Source organism: Bubalus kerabau, chromosome 3 (assembly GCF_029407905.1).
Source record: "Bubalus kerabau isolate K-KA32 ecotype Philippines breed swamp buffalo chromosome 3, PCC_UOA_SB_1v2, whole genome shotgun sequence".
Taxonomy (NCBI): Eukaryota; Metazoa; Chordata; class Mammalia; order Artiodactyla; family Bovidae; genus Bubalus; species Bubalus kerabau.
The window spans coordinates 184881047-184897779 of record NC_073626.1 but is presented as its reverse complement, the minus strand read 5'-3'; the positions used below and the strand labels follow the sequence as shown (position 1 = coordinate 184897779).

The 16733-nt window shown below is 45.2% G+C and overlaps 1 protein-coding gene across 5 annotated transcripts in view; it reads right to left on the bottom strand.

Annotated features, from left to right (window-relative positions):
- Positions 1–1395, bottom strand: part of USP48 (ubiquitin specific peptidase 48) — a 73563-nt gene extending 72168 nt beyond the window's left edge. For 3 of the 5 annotated variants that reach the window (XM_055574228.1, XM_055574226.1, XM_055574227.1), the window contains exon 1: positions 1100–1395. In XM_055574228.1, the coding sequence (XP_055430203.1) occupies positions 1100–1233 (134 nt within the window). In that variant the 5' untranslated portion in view covers positions 1234–1395. The remainder of the gene's footprint in view (positions 1–1099) is intronic. The other 2 variants (XM_055574225.1, XM_055574224.1) reach the window with 2 other exon arrangements.
- Between the last annotated feature and the right edge of the window lie 15338 nt (positions 1396–16733).

The following is a 16733-nucleotide window of genomic DNA, read 5'->3' as shown; positions in this document are numbered from 1 at the left end:
AGTGAAACAATTTCTATTTTTTGGTTACTCTGGAAAGTAGGTGGAGAAACTGACTGAAGCTTATCCATTATACAGGCTATGTTCATTCCAGTACTGCCTGTTGCCCTCCTCGTGAGACAGACGATCAGAACTTGGAATTATTCGTTTGCCTTATGGAAGCTCCCTAACTCGTTTCACTTCCCACACGAGACTTGAAAGCTTCAGATCTGAGACCTTGACTTCCATTCCTCCGGGGTCCAGCCTGGAAATGTAACAACTCCAGAAAGTCTTTACTGAGTACTCGCTAAAAGGCTACGGAGCATGCCCGTCTTGGCTAAGTCAATTCGACAACACTCCAGAACACAAACTATAGTTCCCGCGTTAAAACGTGCAAAAAACAGCTAAGGATTCGATCTAAAAGGAAAGGCAAAGAAGGTTCGAAGGCTAGGCAGAAGTGAAGGAGAATACCAACACAGCTCGTACTGTGTACTTGGCAAAACGGTACTGGGTCAGAGTCGACCCCTCCCCCGGACGAGGGGGGGTGGGTAAGAAAAAAAAAAAAAAAAGCTAAAAAAATTACTAAATTAGTGAAAGAGGGGATGTCAACTGGAGATGAAGGGTACCGATGACGCAGGCTAACTATATACGTTTTCCTAAAGCCGCCCTACCCCAAAAATATGACCCAGCCTTCAGCGTCGACACTAACACAAGACAATGATGAAATACACTAACAAGTTCCCAGTTTTCTAAAACCAAACGCCGAGCCGCGGCCAGGATGGAACGACCACCAACGTTTGCGAAGCTCTCCAGTTCCTGCTTTCAACCATCCCCACCGCCATCTTCGAGGTAAGAACTCGGAACCTTTTCTGAAGGGCTTCCAGCATCATCACCTCCGTGCACAGCTCTGCAAGGCTGTGCCTTTCCCGGGTCTCCCAGAAGGCGGAGAGGAGGAAGCCCTCCACGGGGTTCTCTCCAAGCCTGAGAGAGGCACGCAATGGGCCGCCGTCTTCCTTCCCCACCCCAACCGGAGCCCCCACCCCCGCCCCCACCGCTGCCCCACGGTCTGGTTTTCCAAGGTCCGGCGCGAGGAGGGGCGCGAGTCCCTTTGCGCGGGCCTCACCTGCACACGCCGCGGATGCAGGGCTCCAGCCAGATGCGGTAGGCGGTCTCGATGTGCTCCTGCGACACCTCCTCGGGCCGCACCGTCTCCGCCCAGCGCCAGGCCGCCTTCTCCAGCTGCAGCCGCGGTGCCATGGCCTTGGCCCAGGGAGTGCCTCCTGAGCCCGGCCACCGCTGCCGCCGCCGCCTCCACCGCCGCCCAAATGGATCCCGCCACCTGCCAGCAATGAGGACCAGGCGGTGCCTCAGCCAGCTGGCCAGTCAATCACCTGTGCGCGCCTCAGCCGCCGTGCCTGCCCGCCCGCGCCCGACCCGCACGACCAGCCGCAAAGCGCCGCCGCCTCCGCCGACACCCGACGCCCGCAGCGTCCGCAGACGTTGAGGGTGTACTCCCCGCCGCGGCGTGCGCATGCGCGCGCTCCCAGCAGCCTTTGCGCCGCCCGCGCCTCTCGCTCGCCCCTCTGTCGCCCCTCTCTTTTTCGCCTGTCGGGCAGAGGAAGGGGAAGCCGCTATTCGAGGCTCTCTCTGGCCACGTCCTCACCGGCGCCGCGGGGGAAGCGACGTCTCAACCAGTCTCCAGGAAGCGTCCTGCACACCACTAGTCTCAGAAGCCGGTGCCTGGAGGCTTGAAAGCTGTCTGTTCTTGCCCTCTGGTACTTCTTTAACCGTGAAGGAGTTAGGCGAGAGGGCACTCAAGGCACACCATAGGTCCGCTGGATTATGGGGTGGGACCTGAAACTTGGGTCACCAAAGAAAACCAGGGTCAGCTCTGGAAGATTTAAAACTTGATCCTGGACCGGTTTCTGACTCCCCTTTCCCGAGCCCTCCTGACGTCATGGTACGTTCTGGCCTTCTCAGCGAGAACTGGACTACGTGTCCCGGCGTACATTGCGTGCTGCTCTTGGGTGCGAGGCATGCTGGGATTCGTAGTCTTCGGAGACATGGGTTTCCTGTGCCTTGCACTGTGCTGGAGTGCGCGCGGGGCCCTGGGCGACGGGGGGCGGGGTTTCTCTACCCTGGAAGGTCGTCCTCGCAGGTGGCCAACCCTCCTCACTGTTGTTATCTCCATATGCTGATTTCGCCCTTCTTTAGGAACATTCCGTTTTATTCCTTCTTAAACCTTCCCTTTATTCCATCTCTGCCTCTGGATATAAAGAGGAACCTTATCAGAGTGTTTTGCAAAGTGTACAGGATCCTGAGTAAGGATTTTGAGGACTTGACATTTGAGTAAGAGCCCTGAGGCAGGCTAAGCGCTAATTTCTGACTCAATAGCTAGCAAGGTGGGTAACCTTGAACTGGATGCTTTTTTTTTTGCCACAATTTGCTGCTGCTGGGATTTTGGTTTCCCCACCAAGGATCCACCCTGTAGAGTGAGAGTGCTGAGTCCTAACCATTGGTGGTGGTGGTGGTTGTTCAGTAGCTCAGTCCTGTCGAACTCTTCACAACCCCATGGCCTGCAGCACGTCAGGCCTCTCTGTCCATCACCAGCTCCTGGAGTTTACTCAAACTCATGTCCATTGAGTCGATGACGCCATCCAACTATCTCGTCTTCTGTCATCCCCTTCTCCTCCTGCCTTCATTCTTTACCAGCATCAGGGTCTTTCAAGTGAGTTGGCTCTTACCATCAGGTGGCCAAAGTACTGGAGTTTAGTTTCAGCATCAGTCCTTCCAATGAACATTCAGGACTAGATTTCCTTTAGGATTGACTGGTTGAATCTCCTTGTAGTCCAAGGGACTCTCAAGAGTCTTCTCCAACACCACAGTTCAAAAGCATCAATTCTTAAGTGCTCTCCCTTCTTTATGGTCCAGCTGTAACATCTATACATGACTACTGGAAAAACCAGACCTTTGACTGTACGGACCTTTGTCAGCAAACTAATGTCTCTGCTTTTTAATATGCTGTCTAGGTTGGTCCTAGCTTTTCTCCCACGGATCAAGCGTCTTTTAATTTCATGGCTGCAGTTACCATCTGCAGTGATTTTGGAGCCCCCAAAATTAAAGTCTGTCAGTTTCCATTGTATCCCCATCTATTTGCCATGAGGTGATAGGACCGGATGCCATGATCTTCATTTTTTGAATGTTGAGTTTTAAGCCAGCTTTTTCACTCTCTTCTTTCAGTTTCATCAAGAAAGAGCTTATGCTTTCTGCCATAAGGATGGTATCATCTGCATATCTGAGGTTATTGATTTTTTTTCCCAGCAATCTTGTGTCAGAAGAGTGTAATTTCCTTGGTTCTATCTTACTGAAGGAAATGGCAACCCACTCCAGTGTTCTTGCCTGGAGAATCCCAGGGACGGGGGAGCCTGTTGGGCTGCCGTCTATGGGGTCGCACAGAGTCAGACACGACTGAAGTGACTTAGCATAGCATAGCATAGCATCATACTGAAACAAAGATTTGAAACAGCTGACCAGTGTTACAGCACAGTTACAGCTCAGTTTTATTTGGCAAACAAAGGATAGTACCCTGTGGAGGTGTGAGGGTGGGCAGACCCCAAAAGAGAGGCCTCAACTCATCTTGGCTCCCTCTTTTTACACGATTTTATCTTCCCCACCTCCCCAGCCCCACCCCCCAGCTTCCCCTATGCAAATTAGGTCTAGCCGGGAGGGGGCGTGTTTGTTTCACCTGAGGCTCTCATCCAGTCCGTGGCTATTTCCTTTGTTCCCTTTCTGTGGGCTTCCCCATTCTTTGTCTTTTAGCACTTGACCCTGTGCTGCATCCAGCCCAGCATGTCACATGATGTACTCTGCATGATGTACTTCACACTTAACGGCAGAAAGTGAGGAAGAACTAAAGAGCCTCTTGATGAAAGTGAAAGAGAAGAGTGAAAAAGTTGACTTAAAACTCAACATTCAGAAAATTAAGATCATGGCATCCGGTCCCATCACTTCCTGGAAAATAGATAGGGAAACGGTGGAAACAGTGACAGACTTTATTTTTTTGAGCTCCAAAATCACTGCAGATGGTGACTGCAGCCATGAAATTAAAAGACACTTGGTCCTTAGAAGAAAACCTATGACCAACCTAGACAGCATATTAAAAAGCAGAGACATTAGTTTGCTGACAAAGATCTGTACAGTCAAAGGTCTCGTTTTTCCAGTAGTCATGTATAGATGTTACAGCTGGACCATAAAGAAGGGAAAGCACCAAAGAATTGATGCTTTTGAACTGTGGTGTTGGAGAAGACTCTCCCTGGGACAGCAAGGAGATCCAACCAGCCAATCCTAAAGGAAATCAGTCCTGAATATTCATTGGAAAGACTGATGCTGAAGCTGAAATTCCAATACTTTGGCCACCTGATACGAAGAACTAACTCATTGGAAAAGACCCTGATGCTGGGAATGATTGAAGGCAGGGGGAGAAGGGGACGACAGAGGATGAGATGGTTGGATGGCATCACCGACTCTTTGGACATAAGTTTGAGTAAGCTCCAGGAGTTGGTGATGGACAAGGAAGCCTGGCATGCTGCACTCCATGGGGTCGCAGAGAGTCAGATACGACTGAGAGGCTGAACTGAACTGAACTGAACTGAACTCTGCATATAAGTTAAATAAGCAGGGTGATGATATACAGCCTTGATGTACTCCTTTCTTAATTTGTACCAGTCCGTTGTTCCATGTCTGGTTCTAACTATTGCTTCTTAACCTGCATACAGATTTTTCAGGAGGCAAGTAATGTGCTCTGGTATTCCTATCTCTTTAAGAAATTTCCCAGTTTGTTGTGATCCACACAATCAAAGGCTTTAGTGTAGTCACTGAAGCAGAAGTAGATGTTTTTCCAAATTCTCTTGCTTTTTCTATGATCCAACAGATGTCGGCAATTTGATCGATGGTTCCTCTGCCTTTTCTAAATCCAACTTGAACCTCTGGAAGTTCTCAGTTTATGTACTCTTGAAGCCTATCTTGGAGAATTTTGAGCATTACTTTACTAGCATGTGAAATGTAGTTTGAACATTCTTTGGCATTGCCTTTCTTTGGGATTGGAATGAAAACAGACTTTTTTCAGTCCTGTGGCTACTGCTGAGTTTCCCAAATTTACTGGCATATTGAGTGCAGCACTTTCACAGCATCATCTTTTAGGATTTGAAATAACTCAACTGGAATTCCATCACCTCCACTAGCTTTGTTCTTAGCGATGCTTCCTAAGGCCCACTTGACTTCACATTCCAGGATGTCTGGCTCTAGGTGAGTTATATGCTATCACACTCTAGGTGTGATAATTACACCATCATAGTTACCTGGGTTATGATCTTTTTATATAGTTCTGTGTATTCTTGCCACTTCTTAATATCTTCAGCTTCTGTTAGGTCCATACCATTCCTGTCATTTATCGTGCCATTTTTGCATGAAATGTTCCCTTGGTATCTCTAATTTTCTTGAAGAGGTCTCTAGTCTTTCCCATTCTATTGTTTTCCTCTATTTCTTTGCATTGATTACCTAGGAAGACTTCCTTATGTCTCCTTGCTATTCTTTGGAACTTTGCACTCAGATGGGTATATCTTTCCTTTTCTACTATGCTTTTCACTTGTCTTCTTTTCATAGCTATTTGTAAGGCCTCCTCAGACAACCATTTTGCCTTTTTGCATTTCTTTTTCTTGGGGATGGTTTTGATTACCGCATCCTGTACAGTGTCACAAACCTCTGTCCATAGTTCTTCAGGCACTCTGTCTATCTGATCTAATCCCTTCAGTCTGCTTGTCACTTCCACTTTATAATTGTAAGGGATTTCATTTACGTCATACCTGAATGGCCTAGTGGTTTTCCCTACTTTCTTCAATTCAAGTCTGAATTTTGCAATAAGGAGTTCATGATCTGGGCCAAAGTCAGCTCGCAGTCTTATTGTTGCTGACTGTATAGAGCTTCTCCATCTTCGGCTGCAAAGAATATGATCACTCTGATTTTGGTATTGACCATCTGGTGATGTCCATGTGTAGCGTCTCTTGTGTTGTTGGAAGAGGGTGTTTGCTATGATCAGTGCGTTCTCTTTGCAAAACTCTGTTAGTCTTTGCCCTGCTTCATTTTATACTCCAAGACCAAACTTGCATGTGGCTCCAGGTATCTCTTGATTTCCTACTTTTGCATTCCAGTCCCCTATGATGAAAAGGACATCCTTTGTTTTTGGTGTTAGTTCTAGAAGGTCTTGTAGGTCTTCTTTGAACTGTTCAACCTCAGCTTCTTCAGCATTATTGGTTGGGGCAAAGACTTAGATTACTGTGATATTGAATGATTTGCCTTGGAAATGAACAGAGATCATTCTGTTGTTTTTGAAATTGCACCCAAGTATTGCATTTTGGACTCTTTTGTTGAGTGTGAGGGCTACTCCATTTCTTCTAAGGGATTGTTGTCCACGGTAGTAGATATAATGGTCATCTGAATTAAATTCGCCCATTCTGGTCTATTTTAGTTCACTGATTCCTAAAATGTCGACGTTCACTCTTGTCATCTCCTCTTTGACCACTTCCAATTTACCTTGATTCATGGACCTAACGTTCCATTTTCTTATGCAATGTTTTTTTTTTGTTTTTTTTTTGTTTTTTTTACAGCATGGGAATTTACTTTCACCACCAGACACATCCACAGCTGGGCATTGTTTTCACTTTGGCTCAGTCTCTTCATTCCTCTGGAGCTATTTCTCTGCTCTTCTCCTGTAGCATATTGGGCACCTACTGACTTGGGGAGTTCATCTTTCAGTGTCATATCTTTTTGCCTTTTCATACTGTTCATGAGGTTCTCAAGGTAAGAATGGCCCATTGGACTGCCAAGGAATTCTCCAAACTGGATCCTTAATGTGTGCAATTCTTTATAGACAAATGTTCACTGAAGGAATGATGAAAATAAGACATGGTCCTTGCACTTGGGCATGGGTGAGGGAAGAACAGTAGAAACTCAAAGTAAGGGCCCCTTCCTTGGAAGGTTTGGAGTCCTCAGGCAGCATCTTCCCAGGAGGGATAACTCTAAAACCTGCTCTTCATAGATGAATAGAACTTAGCTAGGTTAGAAGAAATGTACCATTCTAGACCAAGGGAACTACAAGGAAGACAAAGACAGAAGAGAGAAAGGTCTTAGTGTGAGGCCACAACGCTGAGCAGGGGAGGTGAGCCTTTGAGAGACTAACCAAGCCTTTGCCTTTATCTGAGGGACTCATTGAAATATTTAAAGCTGGTGCATGATATAAGGGGGATTTGCATTTTTTGTAACTTCCTCAGTCTAAGTCAAGGACAGAGGCTGAGAAACTACTTGTAAAACTAAGGAAGTAAAGAAGCCAGGGATAATGAATGAATGGGGCAGGGTAATGTGTATGGAATGAGGAGACAAACTTGAAAGATATTTAGGACATGGAATCCCTAAACAGATGGGTTGGTCTAGACAAAGCCTGTTTGCTTTCTGTTACTTGACCTTCGGGTCTAGGTCATAGCCCTTTCCTAGGTGCTTACAGCTCCCTGTGTGATTGCTGCTCAGCACATGATGAAACTGAAGACCGTTCACCATGCTGGCACTGCTGTATGCCAGTTTTCTAATGGGTAGTTCAACGAATAGAGTTTCTACCAAGTGAGATTGAAAAGTACAGAAAAGGAAAGTTTAGAAGGGAGATGATTTCCGTTTTTAATACATTGCATTTTAAGTGCATCAGGGACGTCCATGTAGAGATGGCAGACATGAGTCTGAATCTTACAGGACGTATTGTTCCTGGGGTTTTTCAGTCTCCACTGGATGAGTCTCATCAGCATTCAAATGTGCTGTAATTTCTCCCAGGTTTAACAAACCCTTCTCTTGATTTCACATCCTCTGCTAGTTACCATCCCAGTTCTTTGTTCTTTATAGCAAAACTTCTGGAAATAGTGGTCTAGAGTCTTCTCCAGTTCCATAATATCCCATCTTCCTTAAATCTATTCTAAATCAGGCTCTTCCCCTCCAAACCAATCACATTAAGGTCATCAAAGTCCTCCACATTGTGAAATTCAGTGGTTGGCTCACACTCTGTTTTACTTGACCTGTCTGCAGCATTTGACCTAGTTTTTCACTCTGTTCTCTTGGAATTTTTTTTTTTTTTGGCTGCACTGGGTCTTCGTTACTGTGCGGGCTGTCTAGTGGCTGCGAGCAGAGGCTACTCTGCAGTGTGTGGGCTTACTGCAATGGCTTCTCTTGTTGCAGAGCACGAGCGCTAGGCACTCAGGCTTCGGGGCTGGCACACGGGCTCGGGAGTTGAGGCACCTGGGCTCTAGAGCACTGGCTTAGTAGGGGTGGTGCACGGGCCTGGTTGCCCTGCCGCCTGTGGTGTCTTCCTGGACTAGGGATCAGACCCACGTGCCCTGCATTGGCAGGTGGATTCTCAAGCACTGGACCACCAGGGAAGCCCCGACACTTTCTTAACTTGCAGTGTTCCTGAACACAGGTTCATGTGCCTGATGCACAGTGAGTACAAACAACCGGAAACGTTGGCGTTTGGAGCAGAGAACACTTTATTGCTGGGCCAACTGAGGAGACCTGTGGCTCTTGTTCAAAAAACCTGAACTCCCTCATGGTTTGGCGGGGATGTTTTATAGGTAAAATTTGGGGTGAGAGTTGCAGAGTGTGTGACTTTCTTTTGATTATTTGGTGGTGAGATAAGAGGCTGCCAGGAATCTCCTGCTCAGCTTGAAGTTTTCATCCCCCACCTGGGTAGGGGCCTTAGTTCCAGCAGAAGAACTCAGATATTTTTATGTATATTCCTTGAGGAGGAACCAGGACCCTGCCCAAGACTGCACTATGGTTTCCTGACTGTAGCTCCCCTGTTTCTGCACTCCCTGCCCTCTGCGATTAGTAACTGTTTGAACCAGCCATGAAATTAAAAGATGCATGCTCCTTGGAAGAAAAGTTATGACCAACCTAGACAGCATATTAAAAAGCAGAGACATTACTTTGCCAACACAGGTCTGTCTAGTCAAGGCTATGGTTTTTCCAGTAGTCATGTAGGGATGTGAGAGTTGATCTATAAAGAAAGCTGAGCGCCAAAAAATTGATGCTTTTGAACTGTGGTGTTGGAGAAGACTCTTGAGAGTCCCTTGGACTGCAAGGAGATCCAACCAGTCCATCCTAAAGATCAGTCCTGAATATTCATTGGAAGGACTGATGCTGAAGCTGAAACTCCAATACTTTGGCCACCTGATGGGAAGAGCTGACTCATTGGAAAAGACCCTAATGCTGGGAAAGATTGAGGTCAGGAGGAGAAGGGGACGACAGAGTATGAGATGGTTGGATGGCATCACCGACTCAATGGACCTGAGTTTGAGTAAACTCTGGGAGTTGGTGATGGACAGGAAGGCCTGGTGTGCTGCAGTCCATGAGGTCACGAAGAGTCGGACACGACTGAGTGACTGAACTGAAATGAACTGAACTGGACCTGCCCTTTGGAACACAGGGAAAAGTCATGGAGGCTGAATGAAGCCTGTTTTCTACCAACAGGAAATGAGAGACAGAGAAGGGATTTATACCAGAGAGCCCCACAGGGTCCTCCTTGGTTTCAGTAGGACACCACACTCTCCTGGATTTTCCGTCACACACTGGCCGTTCTTTTTCAGGGCCCTTTGCTGATTCTTTCTTGTCTCTCTAACCTGTAATCCTGAGTGGCCTAGGGTTGTGCTTGGACCTCTTCTCGAACTACAGTTACTCCCTGGGTGATCTGATCTCATGGCTTTAAATACCAGCTGTTGTTGTTCAGTTGCTCAGTCGTGTCCCGACTCTCTGCGACCCCATGGACTGCAGCACGCCAGGCCTCCCTGTGCATCACCAACTCCCAGAGTTTACTCAAACTCATGTCCATCGAATCTGTGATGCCATCCAACCATCTCTGTCATCCCCTTCTGCCCTCAGTCTTTCCCAGCATCAGGGTCTTTTCCAGCAAGTCGGCTCTTCACATCAGGTGGCCAAAGTATTGGAGCTTCAGCATCAGTCCTTCCAATGAATATACAGAGTTGATTTCCTTTAGGATTGACTGGTTTGATCTTACTGTCCAAGGGACTCTCAAAAGTCCTCTCCAGCACAATTCAAAGGCATCAATTCTTCGGTGCTCAGCCTTCTTTATGGTCCAACTCTCACATCCATACATGACTACTGGGAAAAAACATAGCTTTACTATATAGACCTTTGTCAGCAAAGTGATCTCTCAGCTTATCACTTCTTTAATTTACTGCCCCAAGCCCAAACTGTTTATTTATTACTTTTTATTGTGAGCTGTCCTGGGCTTCCTTGCTGTGCTTGGGCTTTCTCTAGTTGCTTTGAGTGTGCCTCTTGTGGTGGCTTCTCTTCTTTCAGAGCACTGGCTCTAGGGCACGTGGGCGCAGGCATCGTGGTGCTCGGACTTAGTTGCCCTGTGGCACGTTAAGTCTTCCCGGACCAGGAAGCAAACCTGTGTTCCCTGCATTGCAAGGCACACTGTTTACCACTGGGCCACCAGGGAAGCCCCCACACTCTGTTTAGATTCTTCACTAATTGGACATCCAAACCCTTAGTTTCTTCATCCTGTCAGTTTCTTACAAATGTATTATTTCTTTGTCTAAAAACTAAAAGCTGCCTGCTTTGGCCATTTCTTCGGTCCCATTTCTACAGTACTCCCACGCACGTAAATTAAAATTGATTTCTTTTTCTCTTTTTAAACTGTCTTGTGTCAATTTTATTAGTAGTCCAGCCACAAGAACTCAAGATGGGGTGGGGGGGGGGGAATTTTCCCCTCCCCAACACCTCTTTATGGTCTGATCTTGGCTTAGCATGGAAACCAGATGAACATTCCTCTGTTCAAAAACCTCCCAAAACTCACCACTTCATTCAGTGTCAATGACAAAGGGCCTCCCGCCCCATATTGCCCAGAGCTCCTTTCCCACCACTGTCCCTTCCTGCAGCTTTGTTCCAACAGCACTCTCTCCCAGTTCCAGAACTGGGACTCCCAGTTCCAGAGCAAGCAGACTCCTGCTCCTTTCACCTGGAGCTTTCTTCCCCTGCACAGCCACAGGGCTTCTCTTTCACGTGATGTTTTGGGAACGGGGAGGACCCTAGGAAGAAGGTCCAGAAGAACAATTGTTAGATATAAGGAGAATCAGAGGAATTGAACACCTCAAGCTTAGGGAGGAAAGTTTCAAGGAGATGGGAATGGTCAGCTATGTTAAATTCCTCTTAATTTTCCTTGTGATTTCTTGGCTCCTTTCACAAAATTATTAAAATAATTATCTACCCCAACACTGTCAATTATAAATATGGGTCACATATGCAGTTTTAAATTTCCTAGTAGCCACATCTAAAAAAGTAAAAAGAAACAACTGAAATTAATTTTAATAATATATTTAACCCAATACAGCCAAAATGTTTACATTTCTACATGAAGTCAATCTTTTAAAAACTTTAATGTGATATTCTTTCCATGCTACATTTTGGAGATTTGGTATGTATTTTACACTTCTCATCTCATCTGAAACTTGCCACATTTATGTTCTCAAAAGCCACATGTGGTGAGTGGCTACCGTAGCAGACAGCACAGACCTATATTCTCTTGACTTCGTCTCCTGTTGTACAGCAGAAAGGGTAGGGGGTTCCCAGAGAAAGAGAACCAGCGTGGCTTCCTTGATATAAGTGAAGCCATTTTAGGCTAAGCCATTTTGTGATCTAAACCTGACCACAATGCTTGCCCTTTAATGGATCTCAGTAGTCAGTCAGTTCAGTTGCTCAGTCGTGTCTGACTCTTTGCAACCCCATGGACTGCAGCACGCCAGGCCTCCCTATCCATCACCAACTCCCGGACTTTACTCAAACTCATGTCCATGGAGTTGGTGATGCCATCCAATCATCTCATCCTCTGTCATCCCCTTCTCCTCCTGCCTTCAATCTTTCCCAGCATCAGGGTCTTTTCAAATGAGTCAGCACTTTGCATCAGAAGAGCTGATGACTTTGTCATCTTCCAAAGTATTGGAGTTTCAGCATCAGCCATTCCAATGAATATTCAGGACTGATTTCCTTTAGGATGGACTGGTTGGATCTCCTTGCAGTCCAAGGGACTCTCAGGAGTCTTCTCTAACACCACAGTTCAAAAGCATCAATTCTTTGGTGCTAAGCTTTCTTTATAGTCCAACTCTCACATCCATACATGACTACTGGAAAAACCATAGCCTTGACTAGACAGAGCTTTGTTGACAAAGTTATGTCTGTGCTTTTTAATATGCTGTCTAGGTTGGTCATAACTTTTCTTCCAAGGAGTAAGCATCTTTTTATTTCATGGCTGCAGTCAGCGTCTGCAGTGATTTTGGAGCCCAAGAAAATAAAGTCTGCCACTGTTTCCACTGTTTCCCTGTCTATTTGCCATGAAGTGATGGGACCAGATACTGTGATCTTAGCTTTCTGAATGTTGAGCTTTAAGCCAACTTTTTCACTCTCCTCTTTCACTTTCATCAAGAACTCTTTAGTTCTTCCTCACTTTCTGCCATCTGCATATCTGAGGTTATTGATATTTCTCCCAGCAATCATGATTCCAGTTTGTAATTCATCCAGCCCACTAAATAATAATCATAAGGAAACTGAGGGAATGCAGGAGCGCAGGAAAAGCAGTCAAGAAAAATCAATAGTTTAGCAATGAAGCAGAATCCTAGTTCTTCCTCAAGGGATATATATAATCGGGTTTTGCTAGAACTAAGGCCCCCACCCAGGTGGAGGACAGTAGCTACATGCTGAGATCCCAGAACCTAAGGAGTGATAATGCTGACCTTTGCTGACCTTTGTGACTTGAATCAACTGAAGTTGGATTCTGTCAACCTGTGCCCCAGTTCTATGCTGAATTCTCCTCTGCTCAAGCCCCCTCATGAACATGCATGTACCCTTAGCTGAGAAGAGAAGAAAGCTAAAGGCAAAGGAGAAAAGGAAAGATATGCTCATTTGAATGCAGAGTTCCAAAGAATAGCAAAGAGAGATAAGAAAGCCTTCCTCAGTGATCAATGCAAAGAAATAGAGGAAAACAATAGAATGGGAAAGACAGATCTCTTCAAAAAATGAGAGATACCAAGGGAACATTTCCTGCAAAGATGGGCTCAATACAGGACAGAAATGGTATGGACCTAACAGAAGCAGAAGATATTAAGAAGAAGTGGCAAGAATACATAGAACTATACAAAAAAGATCTTCATGACCCAGATAACCACAGTGGTGTGATTATCACACCTAGAGTGTGATATCATATAACTCAGCTAGAGCCAGACACCCTGGAATGGGAAGTCAAGTGGGCATTAAGAAGCATCACTACGAACAAAGCTAGTGGAGATGATGGAATTCCAGTTGAGTTATTTCAAATCCTGAAAGAGATGCTGTGAAAGTGCTGCACTCAATATGCCAGCAAATTTGGAAAACTCAGCAGTGGCCACAGGACTAGAAAAAGTCAGTTTTCATTCCAATCTCAAAGAAAGGCAATGCCAAAAAATGTTCAAACTACCACACAATTGCACTCATTTCACATGCTAGCAAAGTAATGCTCAAAATTCTCCAAGCCAGGCTTCAACAGTACGTGAACTGTGAACTTCCAGATGTTCAATCTGGAGTTAGAAAAGGCAGAAGAACCAGAGATCAAATTGGCAACATCCATTGGATCGTTGAAAAAGCAAGAGGGTTCCAGGAAAACATCTGGTTTACTGATTACGCCAAAGTCTTTGACTATGTGGATCACAACAAACTGTGGAAAATTCTGAAAGAGATGGGAATACCAGACCACCTGACCTGCTTCCTGAGAAATCTGTATTCAGGTCAAGAAGAAATAGAAGTGGACATGGAATAACAGACTGGTTCTAAACCGGGAAAGGAGTATGTCAACGCTATATACTGTCGCCCTGCTTATTTAACTTATATGCAGAATACATCATGCAAAATGCTGGGCTGGATGAAGCACAAACTGGAATCAAGATTGCCAGGAGAAATATCAATAACCTCAGATATGCAGATGACACCGCCCTTATGGCAGAAGGCAAAGAAGAACTAAAGAGCCTCTTGATGAAACTGAAAGAAGAGAGTGGAAAAGTTGGCTTAAAACTCAACATTCAGGAAATCGAAGATCATGACATCCAGTCCCATCACTTCATGGCAAATAGACGGGGAAACAGTGGAAACAGTGACAGACTTTATTTTGGGGGGATCCAAAATCACTGCAGATGGTGGCTGTGGCCATAAAATTTAAAGATGCTTGCTCCTTGGAAGAAAAGCTGTGACCAACCTAGACAGCATATTAAAAAGCAGAGACATTACTTTGCCAACATAGTCAGAGTTATGGTTTTTCCAGTAGTCATGTGTGGATGTGAGAGTTGGACTAGAAAGAGACCTGAATGCTGAAGAATTGATGCTTTTGAACTGTGGTGTTGGAGAAGACTCTTGAGAGTCCTTTGGACTGTGAGGAGATCCAACCAGTCTATCTTAAAGGAAATCATTCCTGAATATTCTTTGGAAAGACTGATGCTGAAGCTGAAACTCCAACACTTTGGCCACCAGATGTGAAGAACTAACACATTGGAAAAGACTCTGATTCTGGGCAAGATTGAAGGCAGGAGGAGAAGGGGACGACAGAGGATGAGAGGTTTGGATAGCATCACCAATTCTATGGATGTGAGTTTGAGTAAACTCCGGGAGTTGGTGATGGACAGGAAAGCTTGGCGTGCTGCAGCGCATGGGGTCACAAAGAGTTGGACACGACTAAGTCACTGAACTGAATTTCACTTAAAAATTCCCCAATTTTGCTGTTTGGGGAGACACTGCTTTGGGAAAGACCCCCAGTGTTCTCCTTACTTGTTGCAAGTAATAAATCCTTCCTTCTCCCTCTCTTTGCCTTGGTTGTTTCTTTTGACTCCACACATCAAAAGGGGAACCCAGTTTTCTGGTAACACTATTCCCTCTTCAACCAACTGCAATCTGGTTGCATAAGGCATATGACCTTATCACTCCTCTACAGCTGCCTGTTACCAACTCAAGACAGTGCCTGGCATACAGTAGGTATTTAGGAAATGCTTGAAAAAATGAATGAATGTATATCAGTCTGACTAAGGATTGATGTTCTAATTCCAGAGTTGTGGTTAGAAGTAGATTCTTTTTACTACATGAAGGAGGCTTGAAACCTGTACAGACTCACAAATTATATATAAAGCACAAGAAAAATTTTAATGTCATTGGTCATTCTTCCAAGACTCAGTGGGGAAGAAAGGCAAAAATCCCAAGCCAAAAATGGAATTGAAGAAAATTCCCTGGTGGTCCCACAGTTACGACTTGATGCTTTCACTGCTGGTGGGAAGGTTCAATTCCTGGTTGGGAAGCTAAGATCCTGCAAATTGTGGCATCAGTTCAGTTCAGTTGCTCAGTCGCGTCCAACTCTTTGTGACCCCATGGACTGCAGCACACCAGGTCTCCCTGTCCATCACCAACTCCTGGAGTTTATTCAAATTCATGTCCATTGTGTCGATGATGCCATCCAGCCATCTCATCCTCTGTCGTCCCCTTCTCCTCCTGCTCTCACTCTTTCCCAGCATCAGGGTCTTTTCCAGGGAGTCTGCTCTTTGCATCAGTTGGCCAAAGTTTTGGAGCTTCAGCATCCGTCCTCCTCATGAATATTCAGGGTTGATTTCCTTTAGGATTGACTTGTTTGTTCTCCTTTCTGTCCAAGGGACTCTCAAGTGTCTTCTCCAGCACCATAATTGGAAAGCATCAATTCCTCGGCGCTCAGGCTTATTTATGGTCCAACTCTCCTATCTGTACGTGACTATTGGAAAAGCCATATCTTTGACTATAAGAAACTTTGTCTATAAAGTGATAAACTTTGTCAATAAAGTCTCTGCTTTTTTTTTTTTTTTTTTTGCTGCAATAGTCAACCCAATTTATTGAGGGAAAAGGGAGGGGAGGGATGGATCATGACTGGCTTGAAATTTTGTGTTAAGAAGCCCCATATTATTTTTCTTTTTTTAACAGACCATTTCAAACATTCACAGAAATGGAGAGAATAGTATAATGAACCCTCATATACATTAGCTGCTGTTGCTGCTGCTAAGTCACTTCAGTCATGTCCGACTCTGTGCAACCCCATAGACGGCGGCCCACCAGGCTCCCCCGTCCCTGGGATTCTCCAGGCAAGAACACTGGAGTGGGTTGCCATTGCCTTCTCCAATGCATGAAAGGGAAAAGTGAAAGTGAAGTCGCTCTGTCGTGTCCGACTCTTTGCGACCCCATGGTCTGCAGCCTACCAGGCTCCTCCGTCCATGGGATTTTCCAGGCAAGAGTACTGGAGTGGGGTGCCATTGCCTTCTCCAAGTCTCTGCTTTTTAATACAGTCAAGATACTCCCTTTTATAATTTTATGGTGGACAACTAATCATCCTGTTAATTCTAAACATTTTATGATTTTTATCTGTTCAAGTTATTATGAACAAATTATGTTTTCTCTCTATGAGGTGTATATAGTCATGTTTAAGAGAATTTAACATTCTTGAATCCTTGAATATACTAGTCAATGTGTACATGCCTGGGATAGTTTCTGAAATGTCTATTGTTTTCCTTGTCCAGTTAGTGCAAATTGGACTTAGTGATCTGGTGATATGTAGATATTAGTATTACAAAAAAAAAAAAAGATACTACTAGTATTTATGATAGACATAATTTTCT